We start from the raw sequence: 23,265 nt of genomic DNA, 5'->3' as shown, positions 1-23,265 counted from the left end.
CTCAGATTTACTATAAGAAAAATTGGATTACCTTTGCTGTTCTTCATCAGAATGCACTCCCAGGACTTCTACTTCAACAACAAATGTTGTTTTGGTTCCAAATAATCCATAGTTATATTCAAATACCTCCTTTTTGTTCGTGCGTTCAGGTCACTATCCGAAGGGTGATGCGCGAGCGCATTTCGTGACAAAACATTTCAAAATATTCCATTACCGCACTTCGAAGCATGTCAAACGCTGTTTAAAATAAATTTTTATGCTATTTTTCTCGTAAAATAGCGCTAATATTCCAACCGGGCGACGTTGTATTCATTCAAAGGCTGAAAGAAAAAAATTGAGAATTCTCATGAACGCGCTTCTCAGTCTCACTGTTCCCAGGCTGACCATTCACAAACAGAGCTGCTGTACTTCGCCCAGAGACTGCAGACACCCCATTACACTTTCTGGCGCCTTCTGAGAGCCAATGGAAGCCTTAGAAAATGTCACGTTACAGCAGAGATGCTGTATTTTCGATAGAGATGCAACTGAAGGACAACAAATTGTCAGACAGGGCACTTCCTGAATGGAATCTTCTCAGGTTTTGGCCTGCCATATGAGTTCTGTTATACTCACAGACACCATTCAAACAGTTTTAGAAACTTTGGAGTGTTTTCTATCCAAATCTACTAATTATATGCATATTCTCGTTTCTGGGCAAGAGTAGTAACCAGTTTAAATCGGGTACGTTTTTTATACGGCCGTGCAAATACTTCCCCCTAGCCCCAACAGGTTTTAACAGAATGTGACTGGCAGAACAGGTGTTATATGTGGAGGATGAGGGCTGCAGTAGATATCTCAGGTAGGGGGGAGTGAGGCCTAAGAGGGTTTTATAAATAAGCATCAACCAGTGGGTCTTGTGACAGGTATACGGAGATAACCAGTTTACAGAGGAGTATAGAGTGCAGTGATGTGTCCTATAAGAAGCACTGGTGGCAAATCTGATGGCCGAATGGTAAAGAACATCTAACTGCTCGAGAGCACCCTCAACTGCCGATCGATCTATAAATTGCGTCTCCGTAATCTAGCATGGGTAGGATAGTCATCTGAATCAGGGTTAGTTTGACAGCTGTGGTGAAAGAGGAGTGATTACGATAGAGGAAACCAAGTCTAGATTTAACCTTAGCCTGCAGCTTTGATATCTGCTGAGAGAAGGACAGTGTACCGTCTAGCCATACTCCCAAGTACTTGTATGAGTTGACTACCTCAAGCTCTAAACCCTCAGAGGTAGTAATCACACCGGTGGGGAGAGGGGCATTCTTCTTACCAAACCACATGACCTTTGTTTTGTTCAGAACAAGGTTAAGGGCAGAGAAAGCTTGTTGGACACTAAGAAAGCTTTGTTGAAGAGCATTTAACACAAAATCCAGGGAGGGGCCAGCTGCGTATAAGACTGTATCATCTGCATATAAATGGATGATAGAGCTTCCTACTACTTGAGCTATGTTGTTGATGTAAATTGAGTAGAGCGTGGGGCCTAGGATCGAGCCTCGGGGTACTCCCTTGGTGACAGGCAGTGGCTAAGACAGCAGATGTTCTGAATTTATACACTCTTTGAGAGAGGTAGTTAGCAAACCAGGCCAAAGACCCGGCCCACAAGAATGGAATGGTCTAAAGTAACAAAAGCTTTGGCCAAGTCAATAAAAATAGCAGCACAATATTACTTAAAATCAAGGGCAATGGTGACATAATTTAGGACCTTTTAAGGTTGCAGTGACACATCCATAACCTGTGCGGAAACCAGATTGCATACCTGCGAGAATACTATAGGCATCAAGAAAGCCAGTCAATTGATTATTGACAAGTTTCCAACACTTTTGAACAGGGCAAAATAGAAATAGCCCTATAACAGTTAGGATCAGCTTGATCTCCCCCTTTAAATAAAGGACGCACCATGGCTGCCTTCCAAGCAATGAGAACCTCCCCAGAAAGGAGAGACAGGTTAAAAAGGTTGGAGATAGGCTTGGCGATGATAGGGGCAGCAACTTTAAAGAATAAAGGGTCTAAACCATCAGAACCAGATGTTTTTTTTAGGATCAAGTTTAAGGAGCTCCTTTAGCACCTCAGACTCAGTGACCGCCTGCAGGGAGAAACTTTGTAGCGGGGCAGGGGAAAAAGATGGAGGAGCTTCGGGGATAGTCACATTAGAAGGGATGGGAGATGAGGAAATGTTGGATGAGCAAGGGGGCATGGCTGAGTCAAATAGGAATCCTGACTTGAAGTGGTGATTAAAGAGCTCATCCATGTGCTCCTTTTCAGTAACAACCACATCATCAACATTATGGAACATTATTTAACCGTTTTCCCAGAACTTCTTGGGGTTAGACCCACAGAGAGAGAACTGCTCCTTAAGTAACTAACGTTGGCCTTCCAGATAGCCTGAGGGCACTTATTTCTCATTTGTCTGAACGAGAGCCAGTCAGCCTGAGTATACGTGTGCCGAGCGATTTGCTAAATGGAATTCTTGAGGTGGAGTAACTCTGCCAGATCACAGTCGAACCAGGGGCGGAACCTGTTTTTAATTCTCATTTTCTTTATGGGTGCGTATTTGTTAACGATACCACTGAAAATATCAAAAAAGAAGGTCCAATTGTCTTCGAGCTGATTCTATACCATTTCACAAGATCATGAAGGAAGGCTTGCTCATTAAAGTTTTTTAGCAAGCGTCTATGACAAGTCAGGACAGGTCGTTTCCCTGAACAGCCATTACGAACACAGGCTGTAAAACAGTGATCACTAAGGTCATTACAGAAAACACCAGACTTATACCCATTAGGATTATTTGTAAGGATAACATCAAGGAGAGTAGCCTTTTCTGGATGTTTGGAGTCATACCTTGTGGGATTGGTAATAATCTGAGAGATTTAGGGAGTCCCATTGCTTTAGGACTTGGTCAGGTGGTTTAAGCATGTCCCAGTTTAGATCACCTAGCAGGACAAATTCAGACTTGGTGTAAGGGGCCAGGCGAGAGCTTACGGCAGGTAGGGTACCGGCCGGTGCTGATGTAGGACGATAGCATCCAGCAACAAGTCAACAAACAGTTATTTTAAAGTGTCATGCTTAAAACCAGCAAATCAAATTGTTTGGGGACAGACTTGGTGGAGACAATCAAGCACCATTGTTGTTCATTGGTAAAGATTGCCACTCCACCACCTTTGGATGATCTGTCTTATAGAAGATTTGTCTTCTAGAAAGGTTAACATCAGTGTTCCAAACACTCTTAACCACGTCTCAGTAATGACCAACACATCTGGATTGGAGCCGGGAACTCACACTTTCAATTGATACATTTTAGGTAATAAACTTCTAGTGTTAACGTGCAGAAAACCCAGGCTTTTACGAGAGCAGAAATCAGTGAAGCAGATAGAGCACAAATCAGAATTGAGGCTAGCAACAGTAGATGGGCCAGAGTGTACATGCACATCTACAGATATAATCAGCAGTAATACAATCAGGTCACGGCAGAGGACAGGGAGAGCTCTGCAGTGTTGATTTATAACATTTGAATGTGCATTAGATGGCAACAAGATCATATTGTACATCAATTTCCTTAGGTAACATGAATACAAAGCCGGCGAGAGGTGATTAGAATAGGATGGGAGGCCAAGAGTCCGTGTAACCAATAGAGAGTCAGAGTCCCGAGTGTGGGAACAAACGGACTGTATCACGGTTGGGTAAACAAGCAAGTTCATAGTCAACAAAACACACAGGCGTCATGAGGTAAATAGCATAAAGCACAAGCGAAAAATATAAAAATCTTGCCATTGTAAGTTAAGAGTCACTCGCCTCAACAGTGCATGTGTGCTGGAGGCGACGAAAGCTTGGGAGAGAGGAGGGAGTGTGGCGGGGGTACCTATACCAGACAGGGGGAGACAGGCTAGGGCAGACGGTGAACAGATCGCCAGGAGGAATCCAAGGAGCAGCGCAGCAGGCAACGGGAGTAGGTGTCACACCCACTTACATGTGAGAAGCTTTTTTCGGGAGGCAGATTCCTTGTAGAAAATCCCTGCAAGCTAGCTAACGTAGCTAGAAAGTCTCTGTTTGTCTTTTCCACGTGGAAAAGGAGGTGGTTAGCTAGCTATATCTTTTCAGTATCGGCGAATGATCCTTTACAACGCCCAAACAAAGTTGTCCTGTGGCTATAGTATTTTGGGGATTCTGACGAGGATATTTTCTCTGCACAGATGGAGGGGGCTTCAAAGGCCTCTGCATTTGGGTGGGGAGGGGCTGTGAAACTCACCTGCGGTTGTTAGGCTCAAGAGTTTTCACACCTTTAACTTCACACTACAGTGCTAATTTCAGTCTTTCCTAGCAGTTTGGTAGCCCTATAACAAAATTACCTAGAGTTTGTCTATTACTTTTTGGCTTCAGAAAATAAGTTCAGACTTAACATTACTCACTCAATTTTGTGTTGGATGGTATTTCCAGGTTCTGGCTTGTTAGAAGTTATTTTTTCTTGATAGTGGAAACATTGATTCAACCAATTTCTGCCCAGTGGGATGTGTCTTTAAGCAAGCTCTGTAAGTGCCAGACGGTGCTCTGAATGGATCTAATTGCAAGTGAGCAGAAACAGACTGGCACCCAGGCTAGTGTCAGATCAGTGATTTCTTCAAGAAAAGAAGGAGGGAAGTATTAAAACAGGGTCCTTGTCTACTTCCCTCTGATATAACGCACACAACTGACTGCCTCTGTTTGACTTTTGACCTTCTCTCACCAGACAAGCTCAGAACGTTCAATGTGGTCCATGTGTCTGTCAACGGCACTGCATCCGTCAGATGCCCCAACCTGACAGGCAAGGACCAGGAGGAAATGAGATTCCACCTTTACCTGGGCTTGGTCGAGGTTGGCAACCACACTCACGACAATGCTCACAACCACAACTCCACAGAGACCGTGAGTCCTGTTGGGGAGGGTCTGGGGCTGAGGGTGAACAAACAGGACCATACGGTCAGTTTTGTCCTCTCTGGAATGACCACGGAGCGCGCTGGAGTCTATACCTGTGAGGGGCACCCCATGTACCCACCTCCCATTGAGAAGGTACCAGATGAGCCTCAGACCTTGGTCCTGGTTGAAGGTATGTTTACTTCAAAAGGAACTGATCTATGCAAGCACAAGCACACACAAATACACACGGGTGAGCACAGGCATGCACAAAATGCTATATATTGATTTACAGAAAAATATACACTTGAGTGCACAAAACATTAGGAACACCTGCTCTTCCATGACAAAGACTGACCAGGTGAATGGTATGATCCCTTATTGATGTCACTTGTTGAATCCACTTCAATCAGTGTAGATGAAGGGGAGGAGACAGGTTAAAGAAGGATATTTGAGCTTTGAGACATTTGAAACATGGATTGTGTATGTGTGCCATTCAGAGGGTAAATGGGCAAGGCAAAAGATTTAAGTGCCTTTGAACGGAATATGGTATTAGGTTCCAGGTGCACCGGTTTGAGTGTGTCAAGAACTTCAACGCTGCTGGGTTTTTCACGCTCAACAGTTTCCTATGTGTATCAAGAATGGTCCACCACCCAAAGGACATCCAGCCAACTTGATACAACTGTGGGAAGCATTGGAGTCATCATGGACCAGCATCCCTGTAGCACGTTTGACACCTTGTAGAGTACATGCGGTGACAAATTGAGAGAAAAAGCAGGTGTTACTCAATATTAGGAAGGCGTTTCTAATGTTTTGTACACACACACAGTATATTGTAATGATCTATTTACACTTAAAAGGCCAAACTGGCCAGTTTCCTGAACCTATACAAGCCTACTTCTGGACTTGAAATGTATTTTCAATGGGAAAACGAAGTTACTCCAGGAGTAGGCTTAATCTGGATCCGGAAAACTGCCCCTTAAAGCTTAAAACTCACATATCTATCTCTCTCTTTGATTGGTTGGTCAGCTCTCCAGTGCCAGGCAAGGAAGACTGTGGGATGTGAAGGCTCTGGAGATGATGGTGTCCCTGCTTGGGTATGGGTGCTGGGGTTCTGGGTCACCATCATCTATGGTCTGGCTGTCACTGTCATCGCCTTTGCCATCCGGGTGAGTGACATCTTGCTTCCTTTACTCAGAGAGAGGGTAACTTGTCTTACATCCATGAGGTGCTGCCTCCTGTGATGAAAAAAATATAAGCAAGCCTTGGCATGAATTCAATGCACAATTAACTATTTAGTCCACTGAGAGGTAAATACCTGTCTATTTAAGGATAAATGACCTTGATTAACTCCTTAGTCATAGCTACCTACTCCTGATGGCTTGTTTTTCAAATCATACTGTATGAGAAAAAAATATTTTGCTTCATCTGGGATGCTAAACCGGACAAGATAAAACGGGCTTATCTATATAATGAATATGAACTGGGTGGGCTGAGATGATTAAATATAAAAGCACTAAACCTCTAAAAGCTTTACTTATACAAAAGTTATACTTAGACCCAAAATGGTTCTCAAGTAGATTAAAGTAAAGCACATCCCTTGTTTAAAAATGGCCTTAATTAATGAATTGAAAATGAAACCTTATTCAAAGTATCTCTTTTTCAAATAAGCAATGCAGAGCTGTTTACAATTTCGATTTCATCCCCCAGAAAAGATAGAACAAATATTACAACACATATTGTTGAACTAAATTGTGCTGGTTGATAAAATTTTGAGGACCAGGATGTTGACAGTTGTGCCATACACATTGCAAAATAGCTGGGAAGAGATTTTTGATGTACTGATTCCATGGCACAGGGTGTATATATATATATATATATAAAGAAATATATTTTATTTTGCCTTGATGACAGCTTTGCACACTCTTTGCATTCTCTGAACCAGCTTCATGAGGTAGTCACCTGGAATGCATTTCAATTAACATATGTGCCTTGTTAATTTGTGGAATTTCTTTCCTCCTTAATGCGTTTGCTGCAATCAGTTGTGTTGTGACAAGGCAGGGGTGGTATACAGAAGATAGCCCTATTTGGTAGAAGACCAAGTCCATATTATGGCAAGAACAGCTCAAATAAGCAAAGAGAAATGACAGTCCTTCATTACTTTAAGACATGAAGGTCAGTCAATCCAGAAAATGTCAAGAACTTTGAAAGTTTCTTCAAGTGCGTGCAGTCGCAAAAACCATCAAGCGCTTATGATGAAACTGGCTCTCATGAGGACCGCCACAAGAAAGGAAGACCCAGAGTTACCTCTGTAGCAGAGGTTAAGTTCATTAGAGTTAACGGCACCTCAGATTGCAGCCCAAATAAATGCTTCATAGTTCAAGTAACAGACACATCTCAACATCAACTGTTCAGAGGGGACTGCGTGAATCAGGCCTTCATGGTCGAATTGCTGCAAAGAAAAAATGACTAAAGGACACCAATAAGAAGAAGAGACTTGCTTGGGCCAAGAAACACAATCAATGGACATTAGACTGATGGAAATGTGTCCTTTGGTCTGATGAGTCCAAATTTGAGATTTCTGGTTCCAACCGCTGAGTCTTTGTGAGATGCAGAGTAGGTGAATGGATGATCTCTGCATGTGGTTCCCAAAGTGAAGCATGGAGCAGGTGGTGTGATGGTGCCTTGCTGGTGACACTGATTTATTTACAATTCAAGATACACTTAACCAGCATGGCTACCACAGCATTCTGCAGCGATACACCATCCCAGCTGGTTTGTGCTTAGTGGGACTATCAGTGATTTTTTTTCAACAGGACAATGACACCTCCAGGTTGTGTAAGGGGTATTTGACCAAGAAGGAGAGTGATGGAGTGCTGCATCAGTTGACCTGGCTTCCACAAATCACCCGACCTCAAACCAATTGAGATGGTTTGGGATGAGTTGGACCGCAGAGTGAAGGAAAAGTAGCGAACAAGTTCTCAGCATATGTGGGAACTCCTTCAAGACTGTTGGAAAAGCATTCCTCATGAAGCTGGTTGAGAGAATGCTAAGAGTGTGCAAAGCTGTCATAAAGTCAAAGGGTGGCTACATTGAAGAATATAAAATATATTTTGAGTTGTTTATTTTTTGGGGGGTTATGTGTTATTTCATAGTTTTGATGTCTTCACTATTGTACAATGTAGAAAATTGTAAAAATGAAGAAAACCCCTTGAATGAGTAGGTGTCCAAACTTTTGACTGGTACTGTATATAAAACGACGAGTTGATAAATAAAATGACGCAAGATTCAACATTTCGTGCGCTTCAGTTAAACCTCTTAAAGGATCGGACCCTTTTTTTCAATTTTCGCCCAAAATGACATACCCAAATCTAAAATTATTGTACAGAATTCTTGCCAACAACAAAATGTGGAATATTTGGGGCATACAACCATCGCAGCTCTGCAGATTTTGATGTGAGGATACAGAATCCATAGACCATTTGTGCTGGTATTGCCCTCAAGTAGACGGTTGCTGGTCTAAGTTTCAGGAATGGCTGAAAAGCATAACAATCTAAAATTGACCGTAGAAATAGCATTGTTGGGAGATTTGGAGTGACCTTGTCAGTCATTTACTAATACTCTTAGTAAAAGTATTTATCTTCAACTCGCAATCTATGGATTCTATTCGATAGATTCAAAATTGTATGTTAAACATCACAGCACAGTTGAAAGATATCTTGCAAAGAAATACAAAGAGGGTGGCAAGCTGAGATAGGTGGGATGGGCTGAGGGAAATTGAGGGTTGGGATGTGGAACTGGAGACAAGTGGGAGTGAAGGTGCTGGGATGACGGTCAAAGAGAAAAGTCAAAAATAAAGTCAAAATAAGCAAAAAATACAGTTTAACTGTCACAACAAAAAAAGTCAAATAATGCAATATAGTATATGTATTTAAAACATAAATGATGCATGGAAACAGTTATATACAACTACAACTGCATACATATACACAGCTCACCCTACTCACTCTCCACCTCTTTCTGTGAATTTGATCCACAGCTCAGACTGAGGAGAGTGGAGTGTTCCCAGAGCGACTACATGAGTGCCAAACCCAGAGCTCCACTCAGGTGGCCCAGGAAGAAGCAGGGGGTCCAGCATCCAATCCGAATGGGACGATACTGATCACTGTCATCCTCATACAAAAGCTACACGAGAGTTGAGCCATAATTTGCCTTTGACAGCTGACTTTATGTAAGCCAGTTCTTTATGTAAGCCAGTTCTTCAAGTCACATGGTATACATCTAATTGTACAACTGATTGTGTGTAAATAAAGATTGAGTTATCTTATAAATGTTAATCAAATAATTATAGTCTGATGTAATATGATCTTCCGGGAAACTATTGAAAATGGAGTCTTGAAGTTGTGGGCAGCATACCCCCAACAACAACAAATAATACGAAATGAATGTTCATCTCTCATATCCCCATGCATACTGTAGTCAACGTGCACACACAAACAGGTTAAGCTTATAGACACAAGGACACCCTCAGTGATATGTAGTGCGCCTCTGGCGTAGCTAGATGAAGACCCTAGTGAATGGGTCTCACGTGAAACAGTGGTTTCCAAATACGAGGGGACTAAACCCAGGGGCGAAAATCTGATATCAACTTTGGAGGGGACAATTACATTACATTTTCTCAAGAGCAATTCCTGAGGGGGACACCAAAAGTAGTGCTGTAACACACAGCCTACATTTAATATGGTAAATGTATATTGAGGAACCAAAGAAATAAGGTGTTTGCCGTACTCCTAACTACCGGTACCCAAAACTACACAACTAATCACAACAGCAATACCATTGCCTTTAACAAATCTTAGTTCAGTCACCAGTTTAAGTTGAGAGTGGGGGTATCCATGGCATTTTCCAATTATGTTCCTATTTTACAAGTAAAAAAAATTGAGAACCTTTCATAATGTTGCCAAACAAAGACTCAACAAACTTACCTGAGACTCCCTGTCTCTGCCAGTCTGTCCCTGCATATCTGTCCCCAACTCTGCTGTCTGTGTGCCATCTGTTGCCTGCTCTGCCTAATGACATAATTGTGAAACATTTCCATTAGAATTTAATTTCTTTCTTATGAACATTTTATCAACTAGTCTTTGAGATATTAGGCTACTAAGGGTTCTTACTTTGCGTTTTGGTGTACTGAAAAATACTCTGATGTCCGTCTTTTTTCTGCCATTTTTCTACCTGGTTGGCTACACACACACAGTATGTAGGTTATTTACAGTAGGAGATGGGCTTCTATCATCTTATCTTCTATCATTCTATATGGGCTTCGATCTAAAAGGTAGCTAGCAAATGTGAAACGGATTCCAGTGACAAGAGTTGACAGCTGTATGAGTTCACCATTTACACAACATATGCTGCAACCTTTTGTAATTTTAATCGTTTGTTTCATATTGGCTGGCTTCTAACAATAGCTGAATTTGCAAAGCTAGCGAGCACCAATTCAGTGCTGTTTGCTATAATCTTTGCTACCTGGGTTAAATAAAGGTGAAATAAAATATATAAATAAAAGTTCCCTTGCGACAATTTAGCTTTTGCAACGAGACCATTAAATATATTTAAAACAATGGTAGAAGAGTGTGTAGTTCTGTTCAGTTTATCGCTAACCTTATCACAGGGACTTTGAAGCACTAACTTACATGCATGCTGATCTTGGAATAAATTGACGATAGCAAAGATTCCATCTTTGACGACGCCACATAAATGGAATAGGTACTAGCTAGCTTAATATTTAATATTTGCGCGCTAGCTCTGCATATTCAGCTAGTGTGTGTGCGCGATTGACTGGATTAACCTCACATCAGTTACATGCATTGAGTGCCTTTCAGACAGTAGATACGACCTCTACGTTACCTCGCAAGCTAAGGAACTGGCAGTGGATCAAACCATTGTGAGGCAAAGGGTGGGGGGGATCGCAATCTTTTGAAACTTAAAAACGAGCTATTAAGTGTCTATAATCAGCACAATTGCTTTCATTGCGTATTATTAATATTATTTAAATTACATAGTTATGTTTCAGTGATATATTGGGGGGGACAAATCATATTTTTCCCAGGATGGGGGGGTCGTGTCCCCCCGTCCCCCCCGGGATTTCCGCCCCTGACTAAACCACACTCTCTCTGAGAGCCACTGTGATTGTCATGTATGGGTCAACATCAGGGACTGTCCTACATTGAAACTGACACACTGAATTACAAATCCCTGCTTGTGCTTTAGGACATGACCTTGATGTAAGGTACATCTCTCTATTTTTCACTAAGGAGCACACTGTGTTAACTTGTGTAACTTGGCGGATAAGGAAACGATAGGGGAAAAAACTGCTGCAATGACTAAAAAAACAAAAACACATAGCATCATTTCCTGTTAAAGGTTCCCTTGGAGGTTGTTTTTTTGTGCCATTGTGCACTTTTGTATGCACAAGAGGCACTGCTCCGTGATGTTGCACACCTTGCAGTTTCTATGTAGTTAGGGCAAACACACTGCAGCAGACTACGAGGGCTGTACAGGTTTCATGTCACAATGTTCCAAATGGAAACCTTTTCTCTTTATAGTGCACTACTTTTACCAAGGGTGTGCACTATAGGGAATAGGGTGCCATTTGGAACGTATACCGCATAAAAGTCTGAGGTTAACACAAGCTTAGGAGATTTTTATATGTTTTGTTCTACGAGATAATATCAGTCAGTTATCATGAACTTCAGGAATTATAAAGCCTTATGTGCTGTATGTGCTTTTTTGAATTACATAAATGCTTCAAAATGGCCAAGATTATCTCATAGAATAAAACATATAAGATCTCCTAAGCCTGTGTTTACCACAGACCTTATTTTTCGGCATTTACCCAAAAACTCCATACATTTTCCCATAGGCTTTGGCCAACAAACCATGAATGAGTTAGTGCCTACAAAAAAAAAAAAAACCTGCCTATTAATATTGCTTTCAATGCCGGTGCCCAATTGCTATAGTGTAGCAGGGCCGTTACAATGATCATGAAAGGATCACCCGCAGCGCTTCAGCCTTGATATGACTGACAGTCACGTGTGAGTGAGTGTGTGTTTGTTCTGGGGGAAATTCTGGGTTTGGTGTTCATGTAGTCACTCTGAGAAGTATCCTCTTTTAGTCTGAGTTGACTATATTTTACAGACAAATGTAATAATGAATAATGTCCTGTGGGGGCCCAGTCGGTAGAGCATGATGCTCTCTTTGGATAAAAGTGTCTGCTAAATCGCACATATTTGATTATTATTTTATAAAGATGTAAATATAGAGAGTGGCTAGGGTGAGCTACAGCAGGTGTGTGTGGGTAAAGTCTACACCTGTTGTATTCGGCTCATGTGACAAATCAAATTTGATTTGACTTGTGTATGTTTGCCTATAGCTGCAGTGAGATTTAAAGGAGACCAGTAAATCTCTCTGCTCTCCCCAAACAAACTATAGGCCTCTCAATTTTGAATGAAGGTATCTATCTGTATGATGTGAAGTGACTCTGGATAATGATGCTCACTGGAAAGTTTACTCCAAAAATTCATGAAAAACAGGAAATGTTGGCCTACACATTCGCCACAACGTCTGTGATAATATAAGTGCAACATTATATTAGTTTACCTGACTGACTGTTGCAGGAGACAGGCACGTAACCACAGACCAAACCCCCGTTGTACGATGGTCGTCACTGACAGGTGCTAGGTAGGCCTATGTAACAACGGCGTGATGAGTAACTCTGCCTGAGACTTGAACACTCGCATTATGCTCTAGCTCAGCAGGCTAACACAGTCTTGTGGGCAAGACCCAGGTTCGAACCCCGGTCACTCACATTGGTGCCGTGGCCCAGGTGGGTCTCTGCGAGTTCTACCAGAAGCAGTGAAATATGATATGGAGCGAGTCTATATAACAGTCCCGACGATAAGAGGGGGAAATCAAACATATGACTAATGCGATACGAGGTTCCAAGCCCTAACACACAGAGAAGTATCAAATTCAAAGGGCATCAAAAGTCACACACCGGTTGAGGGCAGAAACTTTGAAGTTCAGAGTGCACTGCCTCAGAGTGCGGATGTTTTTTACTCAAGAGTAAACTCTGTGCAGTCAGTCACCCTGCTAGATGTGCAGCAGAGAGAGTTGCTTACAGTCGACGAGGGCCAGATTGTTGTTCACAGTGAAGTGACAGGGAAGGATGTTATGAGATGCACGCTGTCATCGTGTGAGGAGCATGTGTTGTATGTTTAGGTAGAGCAGAGCAGTCACTGTCTCAGTCTGTTTGGCATACAGTGTATTGTCACATTTACCCTGATTGCTGTGCACTGTAAAGGGATATCAGGGGAGCTTCAGTTTCACGACAAAACTGAGAACTTTCAAGATGAACGTTTACTGGATACCCACGATCCTCCTCTCCCTCTGCCTCTCCAGTGATGCCAACATGATAAGCTCCCACTACTGTAACGGTAAGATCTGAGCCTGCTTAAAAAGCTCACGCTCTATAATAGTTATGACTGAAAACACGATGTATAAGTACTATCTATCCAGATGTAATGTATAACAAATGACTTTATTATTGCAATGTAACTATTGTGAAAAAACGTGCCATGTATGTAGAATGTACATGTAACAACAAAATAAAAAACTGGGGAGAGAAATGGGCCAACAATAAAAAAAGATCTGGGCCAGTCCAGGATGGTGCAACATATGTAGAAAAGGGAATTGTTTCAGCTCTAAATTATTACATTTCTGTCTGAATGTTTCACCATTGGACTTTGTCATTAACGTTCATCTATATTCTCAGTATCAACAAATGTCACCTCAGGCATGATCCATAGCACTACCAGAACATTCTGATAACAAAAGCCAAAAGGTTGCCCAATCAAAGGGTTGCAGATGATTCAAGGTTGCAATGCTCACCAAGCTGCATGGTTTTATCAGGTGTGGATGCTAGTTGCAGTGGTTTGGATCTCTCCAGCACATTACTCAAATGAGTGCAGTTAAATCCCAATTACAGATGTGGATATGCTTTAACATCTAGACTGCAGCTATATTACGAATAGAATAAGCAGGTTTATATAATGCATTGAAGTTGTTGTTTCCTCATTTTGATAGGACTTGCAGGAAGGAAACGGCAGGGGTGGGGGTGATAAGGATTCAACTAAGTGACTCACATTCTAATCCACACAGTTACGGGACGGCTTCTCATTTTGAAATCTCAGGCCACAACAGTTGTTTTGGAGCATGTTCAGTGTGTGGGTTAAAATACTGTGAAATGATGCATACGAATAGTCCAAATTTGAGAGGGTAAAAAGGCTAGGTAAGCCTCAGAAGCCATTTCCTGTAAGTGTGTGTGTGTGTGTGTGTGTGTGTGTGTGTGTGTGTGTGTGTGTGTGTGTGTGTGTGTGTGTGTGTGTGTGTGTGTGTGTGTGTGTGTGTGTGTGTGTGTGTGTGTGTGTGTACTGCACATGTGATGGAAGAATGCACTGTGCATGCAGAGGGCTGCAATCCCATTGAATTGTGGATAGTTTAACCAAAATATACCACAAGACCTAGAATTGCCTTATGTTTATCCCACACTGTCACAGCCGTCGTTGAAGAGAGAAGGGGACCAAGGCGCAGCGGGTACGTGAATACTCATACTTTAATTTATTTAATTAAAGTGAAAACAAAGACCGCCAGTTTCACAGGCTAACAATAACAGCAGTGCAAAAATACAACTACCCACAAAGAGACAGGTGAAAACAAGCTCCCTAAGTATGACTCCCAATCAGGAACAACGATGTACAGCTGTTCCTGATTGAGAGCCACACCAGGCCAACAAAGAAATACAAAACCTAGAAACCCAAAACAAGAACATACACCAAAAACCCCAGAACACATAAATACAATACCCCTCTACATACACATAACCCCCGAACCATATAAAACAAATACCCTCTGCCACGTCCTGACCGAAACTACCATAACCAATAACCCCTATACTGGTCAGGACGTGACACACACAAAAAGTTTCACTGTTATAAGCTAACTTTTTGGAAGAATTTAAGCAAAATGTCAGGGCTTAATTTCCCATGGACAATTTCCGGAAAAATACCTGAAATTTACCGGAAAGTTTCTGACCCTCTGCAACCCTAGTGTGTGCACACATTTTACTCTCCTTGTGAGTTCCAAAATTCAGATAATTCTTAACAAGTCCTCACTTGTAAAAAAAACTATTTTTGGCTTAGGGTTTAGGTTCAGGGTTTGGGTTAGAATTAAGGTTAGGTTTAGAATTGGGGTTAAGGTTTGGAGTTAGGGGTTAGGTTATGGAAAATAGGATTTTGAATGGGAATAAATTGTTAGTCCCCCAAAAGTCCTCACAGGTATAGAAATACAGTGGCTTGCAAAAGTATTTACCCCCTTGGCATTTTTCCTATTTTGTTGCCTTACAACCTGGAATTAAAATTGATTTTTTTGGGGGGGGGGGGGTTGTATCATTTGATTTACACAACATGCCTACCACTTTGAAGATGCAAAATATTTTTTATTGTGAAGCAAACAAGAAATAAGACAAAAAAACTGAAAACTTGAGCGTACACTACTCACCACTCCAAAGTCAATACTTTGTAGAACCACCTTTTGCAGCAATTACAGCTGCAAGTCTCGTGGGGTATGTCTTTATAGGCTTTGCACATCTAGCCACTGGGATTTTTGCCTATTCTTCAAGGCAAAACTGCTCCAGCTCCTTCAAGATGGATGGCTTCCACTGGTGTACAGCAATCTTTAAGTCATACCACAGATTCTCAATTGGATTGAGGTCTGGGCTTTGACTAGGCCATTCCAAGACATTTAAATGCTTCCCCTTAAACCACTTGAGTCTTGCTTTAGCAGTATGCTTAGGGTCATTGTCCTGCTGGAAGGTGAACCTCAGTCCCAGTATCAAATCTCTGGAAGACTGAAACAGGTTTCCCTCAAGAATTTCCCAATATTTTGCGCCATCAATCATTCCTTCAATTCTGACCAGTTTCCCAGTCCCTGCCGATGAAAAACATCCCCACAGCATGATGCTGTCACCACCATGCTTCACTGTGGGGATGGTGTTCTTGGGGTGATGAGAGGTGTTGGGTTTGCGGCAGACATAGCATTTTCCTTGATGGCCAAAAAGATACAGTCTCATCAGTCTCATCTGACCAGAGTACCTTCTACCATATGTTTGGAGAGTCTCCCACATGCCTTTTGGCAAACACCATAAGTGTTTGCTTATTTTGTGTATATGCAATGGATTTTTTCTGGCCACTCTACTATAAAAAGCCCAGCTCTGTGGAGTGTACGGCTTAAAGTGATCCTATGGACAGATACTCCAGTCTCCGCTGTGGAGCTTTGCAGCTCCTTCAGGGTTATCTTTGGTCTCTTTGTTGCCTCTCTGATTAATACCATCCTTGCCTGGTCCGTGAGTTTTGTTGGGTGGCCAGCTCTTGGCAGGTTTGTTGTGGTGCCACATTCTTTAAAAAAATTTTATAATTTATTTAATGGTGCTCTGTGGGATGTTCAAAGTTTTGGATATTTTTATATAACCCAACCCTGATCTGTACTTCTCCGCAACTTTGTCCCTGACCTGTTTGGAGAGCTCCTTGGTCTTCATGGTGCCGCTTGCTTGGTGGTGCCCCTTGCTTAGCGGTGTTGCAGACACTGGGTCCTTTGAGAACAGGTGTATATATACTCAGATCATGTGACACTTAGATTGCAAACAGGTTGGACTTTATTTAACTAATTATGTGACTTCTGAAGGTAATGGGTTTCACCAGATCTTATTTAGGGGCTTCATATGCACACACCACTTTTCCATTTTGAATGTTCTTGAATTTTTTTGAAACAAGTTATTTATTTAATTTCACTTCACCAATTTGGACTATTTTGTGTATGTCCATTACATGAAATCCAAATAAAAATCGATTTAAATTACAGATTGTAATGCAACAAAATAGGAAAAACGCCAAGGGGGATGAATACTTTTGCAGGGCACTGTACATAGCTGTTTATGTGTGTGTGTTCAAGATCAAAGAGACAAGCAATTTGGCAAAGGACAGGAGTGGAACATTAGCTAAAACGACTTGTAACCAGAGTAGGTTTCTACTAGCCTGGTCCCAGATCTGTTGAGAATGACTCAAATGCTGTCATTGTCAAGCTGAAAAGTCTGGCCTCACAGTAATCTGTTTGCCATGACAATTCCATAAGGACTTGGCAAGAGAGCTGAAACAGACTGGCACCAAGGCTAGGTTTACACCTCATTGCACTCAACAAATCATGCTGTGTCAGATCAGTGATTTCTTCAAGGAAAGAAGGAGGGAAGTATTAAAACAGGGTCCTTGTCTACTTCCCTCTGATATAACGCACACAACTGACTGCCTCTGTTTGACTTTTGACCTTCCCTCACCAGACAAGCTCAGAACGTTCAATGTGGTCCGTGTGTCTGTCGACGGCACTGCATCCGTCAGATGCCCCAACCTGACAGGCAAGGACCAGGAAGAGATGAGATTCCACCTTTACCTGGGCTTGGTCGAGGTTGGCAACCACACTCACGACAATGCTCACAACCACAACTCCACAGAGACCGTGAGTCCTGTTGGGGAGGGTCTGGGGCTGAGGGTGAACAAACAGGACCATACGGTCAGTTTTGTCCTCTCTGGAATGACCACGGAGCGCGCTGGAGTCTATACCTGTGAGGGGCACCCCATGTACCCACCTCCCATTGAGAAGGTACCTGACGAGCCTCAAACCTTGGTCCTGGTTGAAGGTATGTTTACTTCAAAAGGAACTGATCTATACAAGCACACACAAATACACATGCATGCACGCACAGTAGTTCAAAAATGCTATGTCTTGATTTACAGGAATATACACTGAGTGCACAAAACATTAGGACACCTGCTCATTCCATGACAAAGACTGATCAGGTAAATCCAGGTGAAAGCTATGATCCCTTATTGATGTCACCTGTTAAATCCACATCAATCAGTGTAGATAAAGGGGAGGAGACAGGTTAAAGAAGGAATTGAGATATAGATTGTGTATATTTACCATTCAGAGGGTGAATGGGCAAGACAAAGATTTAAGTGCCTTTGAATGGAGTATGGTAGCAGGTGCCAGGCACACCGGTTTGGGTGTGTCAAGAACTGAAACGCTGCTGCGTTTTTCATGCTAAACAGTTTCCTGCGTGTATGAAGAATGGTCCACCACCCGAATGCCATACAATTAACTTGACACAACTGTGGGAAGGCTGTTCTGAGGGCAAAAGGGTTTGCAACTCAATATTAGGAAGGTGTTCCTAATGTTTTGTGCACTCAGTGTATATTCTCATGTACTTGTGCTTAAAGGCCAAACGGGCCAGTTTACTGGACCTAGATAAGCCTATTTCTTTTACTTAAGATGCACTTTCAGTGGAAAAACTAAAGTACCCCAGGAGTAGGCTTAATCTGTATCTGTAAAACTACTCTTTGAAGTTTAAAACTCACATCTCTCTCTCTGGTTGGTTGGTCAGCATACCAGTGCCAGGCAGAGAAGACTGTGGGATGTGTAGGCTCTGGAGATGATGGTGTCCCTGTTTGGGCATGGGTGCTGGGGTTCTGGGTCACCACCATCTATGGCCTGGTTGTCACGGTCATCGCATTTGTCATCTGGGTGAGTGACGTCTCGCTTCCTTTACTCAAAGAGAGGGTAACTTGTCTTACATCCATGAGGTGCTGTGATGAAAACATAAGTAATCTCTCAAGCCTTGGCATAAATTCAATGTACAATTAACTTTTTAGTCCAACAATGCAATATAGTATACAGTACCAGTCAAAAGTTGAGACACATCTACTAATATATATATTTTTAAACTATTTTCAACATTGTAGAATGATAGTGAAAACATCAAAACTATGAAATAACATTTACATTTACATTTACATTTAAGTCATTTAGCAGACGCTCTTATCCAGAGCGACTTACAAAATGGTGCATTCACCTTATGATATCCAGTGGAACAACCACTTTACAATAGTGCATCTAAATCTTTTAAGGGGGGGGGGTTAGAAGGATTACTTTATCCTATCCTAGGTATTCCTTAAAGAGGTGGGGTTCCAGGTGTCTCCGGAAGGTGGTGATTGACTCCGCTGTCCTGGCGTCGTGAGGGAGCTTGTTCCACCATTGGGGTGCCAGAGCAGCGAACAGTTTTGACTGGGCTGAGCGGGAACTGTGCTTCCTCAGAGGTAGGGGGGCCAGCAGGCCAGTGGTGGATGAACGCAGTGCCCTTGTTTGGGTGTAGGGCCTGATCAGAGCCTGAAGGTATGGAGGTGCCGTTCCCTTCACAGCTCCGTAGGCAATCACCATGGTCTTGTAGCGGATGCGAGCTTCAACTGGAAGCCAGTGGAGAGAGCGGAGGAGCGGGGTGACGTGAGAGAACTTGGGAAGGTTGAACACCAGACGGGCTGCGGCGTTCTGGATGAGTTGTAGGGGTTTAATGGCACAGGCAGGGAGCCCAGCCAACAGCGAGTTGCAGTAATCCAGACGGGAGATGACAAGTGCCTGGATTAGGACCTGCGCCGCTTCCTGTGTGAGGCAGGGTCGTACTCTGCGAATGTTGTAGAGCATGAACCTACAGGATCGGGTCACCGCCTTGATGTTAGTGGAGAACGACAGGGTGTTGTCCAGGATCACGCCAAGGTTCTTAGCACTCTGGGAGGAGGACACAAGGGAGTTGTCAACCGTGATGGCGAGATCGGTTGGAGAAGGTTTGAGCAGAGGGAAGAGATGATAGGATGGAAGAGGAGAGAGTAGCGGGAGAGAGAGAGCGAAGGTTGGGACGGCGCAATACCATCCGAGTAGGGGCAGAGTGAGAAGTGTTGGATGACAGCAAGAGGGAAAAGGATACAAGGTAGTGGTCGGAGATTTGGAGGGGAGTTGCAATGAGATTAGTGGAAGTACAGCATCTAGTAAAGATGAGGTCAAGCGTATTGCCTGCCTTGTGAGTAGGGGGGGAAGGTGAGAGGGTGAGGTCAAAAGAGGAGAGGAGTGGAAAGAAGGAGGCAGAGAGGAATGAGTCAAAGGTAGACGTGGGGAGGTTAAAGTCACCCAGAACTGTGAGAGGTGAGCCATCCTCAGGAAAGGAACTTATCAAGGCGTCAAGCTCATTGATGAACTCTCCAAGGGAACCTGGAGGGCGATAAATGATAAGGATGTTAAGCTTGAAAGGGCTGGTAACTGTGACAGCATGGAATTCAAATGAGGAGATAGACAGATGGGTCAGGGGAGAAAGAGAGAATGTCCACTTGGGAGAGATGAGGATTCCAGTGCCACCACCCCGCTGGCTCGATGCTCTAGGGGTATGCGAGAAAACGTGGGCAGACGAAGAGAGAGCAGTAGGAGTAGCAGTGTTATCTGTGGTAATCCATGTTTCCGTCAGCGCCAGGAAGTCTAGGGACTGGAGGGTAGCATAGGCTGAGATGAACTCAGCCTTGTTGGCTGCAGACCGGCAGTTCCAGAGGCTGCCGGAGACCTGGAACTCCACTTTAATAATAATAATAATAATAAATAACACATATGGAATCATATAGTAACCAAAATAAGTGTTAAACAAATCAAAATATATGTTATATTTGAGATTCTTCAAAGTAACCACCCTTTGCCTTGATGACAGCTTTACACACTCTTGGCATTCTCTCAACCAGCTTCACCTGGAATGCTTTTACAACAGTCTTGAAGGAGTTCCCACATAGGCTGAGCACTTGTTAGCTGCTTTTCCTTCACTCTACGGTCGAACTCATCCCAAACCATCTCAATTGGGATAAGGTCGGGTGATTGTGGAGGCCAGGTCATCTGATGCAGCACTCCATCACTCTCCTCGGTCAAATAGCCCTTACACAGCCTGGAGGTGTGTTTTGGGTCATTGTCTTGTTCAAAAACAAATGATAGTGGGACTAAGTGCAAACCAGATGGGATGGCGTATCGCTGCAGAATGCTGTGGTAGCCATGCTGGTTAAGTGTGCCTTGAATTCTAAATAAATCACTGACAGTGTCACCAACAAAGCACCCTCACACCACCTCCTCCATGCTTCACAGTGGGAACCACACATGCGGAGATCATCCGTTCACCTACTCTATATCTCACAAAGACACAGCGGTTGGAACCAAAAATGTCAAATTTAGACTAATCAGACCAAGGTCTAATGTCCATTGCTCGTGTTTCTTGGCCCAAACAGGTCTCTTCTTCTTATTGGTGTCCTTTAGTAGTGGTTTCTTTGCAGCAATTTGACCATGAAGGCCTGATTCACACAGTCTCCTCTGAACAGCTGATGTTTAGATGTGTCTGTTACTTGAACTCTGTGAAGCATTTATTTGGGCTGCAATCTGAGTTGCAGTTAACTCTAATGAACTTACCCTCTGCAGCTGCAGCAAAGGTAACTCTGGGTCTTCCTTTTCTGTAGTGGTCCTCATGAGAGCCAGTTTTATCATAAGCGCTTGATGTTTTTTGCGACTGCACTTGAAGAAACTTTCAAAGTACTTGACATTTTCCGTATTGACTGACCTTCATGTCTTAAAGTAATGATGGACTGTCATTTCGCTTTGCTTTTTTGAGCTGTTCTTGCCATAATATGGACTTGGTCTTTTAACAAATAGGATTATTTTCTGTATACCACCCCTACCTTGTCACAACACAACTGAGTGGCTCAAACACATTAAGGGAAGAAATAACAAAATAACTTTTAACAAGGCACACCTGTTAATTGAAATGCATTCCAGGTGATTACTGCATGAAGCTGGTTGAGAGAATGCCAAGCGTGTGCAAAGCTGTCATCAAGGCAAAGGGTGGCTACTTTGAAGAATCTTCAATATAAATATATAATCAAATTTCAAATCAAATTTATTTATATAGCCCTTCTTACATCAGCTGATATCTCAAAGTGCTGTACAGAAAACCAGCCTAAAACCCCAAACAGCAAGTAATGCAGGTGTAGAAGCACAGTGGCTAGGAAAAACTCCCTAGAAAGGCCAAAACCTAGGAAGAAACCTAGAGAGGAACCAGGCTATGAGAGGTGGTCAGTCCTCTTCTGGCTGTGCCAGGTGGAGATTATAACAGAACATGGCCAAGATGTTCAAATGTTCATAAATGACCAGCATGGTCAAATAATAATAATCACAGTAGTTGTCGAGAGTGCAACAAGTCAGCACCTCAAGAGTAAATGTCAGTTGGCTTTTCATAGCCGATCATTGAGAGTATCTCTACCGCTCCTGCTGTATCTAGAGAGTTGAAAACAGCAGGTCTGGAACAGGTAGCACATCCGGTCACGTATAAGATTTATTTAACACTTTTTTGGTTAGTACATGATTCCATATGTGTTATTTCATAGTTTGATGTCTTCACTATTATTCTGCAATGTAGAAAATAAAGAAAAACTATTGAATGAGTAGCTGTGTCCAAACTTTTGACTGGTACTTTATGTATTTAAAGCATAAATTATGCATGGAAACAGTTACATACAACTACAACTGCATACATATACACAGCTCACCCTACTCACTCTCCACCTCTTTCTGTGAATTTGATCCACAGCTCAGACTGAGGAGAGTGGAGTGTTCCCAGAGCGACTACATGAACATCAAACCCAAATCTCCACCCAGGGGGCACAGGAAGAAGCATGGGGTCCAGCATCCAATCCGAATGGGACGATACTGATCAGTCATCCTCAGATCAATCATTCTCAGACAAAAGTAACACAAGTTGAGCCTTTATTGGCCCTTGAGAGCTGACTGGAGAAACAGACCAAGTTCTTGATGTAAATATGAAAGCTAGCTCTTCAAATGATGAGGTGTACATCTAATTGTACATCTGATTGCGTGTAAATAAAGATTTGAGTTATCTTATAAATGTTTATCAAATAATTATAGTCTGATGTAATATGATCTTCTGGGAAACTATTGAGAATGGAGTCTTGATGTTGTGGGCAGTATACTATATAAAACAATATCTCCTTGCATACTGAGCGAACACACACGCCCACACACACACAAATGGGTTAAGCGTACAGACACAGGGATATCATATCTGATTTGTAGTGGGTATGTAGTGAAGAGGAAGACCCTAGCTCTGTGGTGAATGGGTCACACAGGAAACAGTGGTTTCTGAATATGAGGGGACTGAACCACATTTTCACACACTCTCTCTGAGAAGCACTGACTGTCATGTACAGTAAATGTATCAAAATAAGGGACTGCCTTACATTGAAACTGGCACACTGAATTACAAATCCCTGCTTGTCCTTTTAATGGACTAATACTTTGATACTGTACTTAAGTCGTTTT

At 42.6% G+C, this 23,265-nt stretch overlaps 2 protein-coding genes and 1 long non-coding RNA gene across 4 annotated transcripts in view; 2 read left to right on the top strand and 1 right to left on the bottom strand.

The window, feature by feature from the left end:
• The window catches only part of LOC106575093 (T-cell-specific surface glycoprotein CD28), a 13,031-nt gene extending 3,783 nt beyond the window's left edge, over window positions 1-9,248 (top strand). Inside the window, exons 2-4 of the mRNA XM_014151277.2 lie at window positions 4,754-5,110; window positions 5,947-6,086; window positions 8,957-9,248. Coding sequence (XP_014006752.1) covers window positions 4,754-5,110; window positions 5,947-6,086; window positions 8,957-9,079 — 620 coding nt within the window. The 3' untranslated portion in view covers window positions 9,080-9,248. The remainder of the gene's footprint in view (window positions 1-4,753; window positions 5,111-5,946; window positions 6,087-8,956) is intronic.
• LOC106575094 (uncharacterized) overlaps window positions 1-14,275 on the bottom strand; it is a 24,382-nt gene extending 10,107 nt beyond the window's left edge. Inside the window, exons 1-3 of one of the 2 annotated variants that reach the window (XR_006759970.1) lie at window positions 13,864-14,275; window positions 5,915-6,155; window positions 5,060-5,136 (exon numbers count right to left, since the gene is read on the bottom strand). This is a non-coding gene — a long non-coding RNA (uncharacterized lncRNA). Of the gene's footprint in view, window positions 1-5,059; window positions 5,137-5,914; window positions 6,156-13,863 lie in introns of those variants that run through there. The other variant, XR_006759969.1, reaches the window with a different exon arrangement.
• Window positions 13,024-23,265, top strand: LOC106575091 (T-cell-specific surface glycoprotein CD28). The gene is made up of 4 exons (XM_014151276.2): window positions 13,024-13,409; window positions 17,363-17,719; window positions 18,464-18,603; window positions 22,517-23,265. Exons 1-4 carry the CDS (start codon window positions 13,325-13,327, stop codon window positions 22,637-22,639), a joined length of 705 nt encoding a protein of 234 aa, XP_014006751.1. The 5' UTR covers window positions 13,024-13,324; the 3' UTR covers window positions 22,640-23,265.

Source organism: Salmo salar, chromosome ssa17, assembly GCF_905237065.1.
Source record: "Salmo salar chromosome ssa17, Ssal_v3.1, whole genome shotgun sequence".
Classification (NCBI taxonomy): domain Eukaryota; kingdom Metazoa; phylum Chordata; class Actinopteri; order Salmoniformes; family Salmonidae; genus Salmo; species Salmo salar.
Note: the sequence above shows the minus strand (reverse complement) of the source record. Positions and strands in the feature narration are given on the sequence as shown.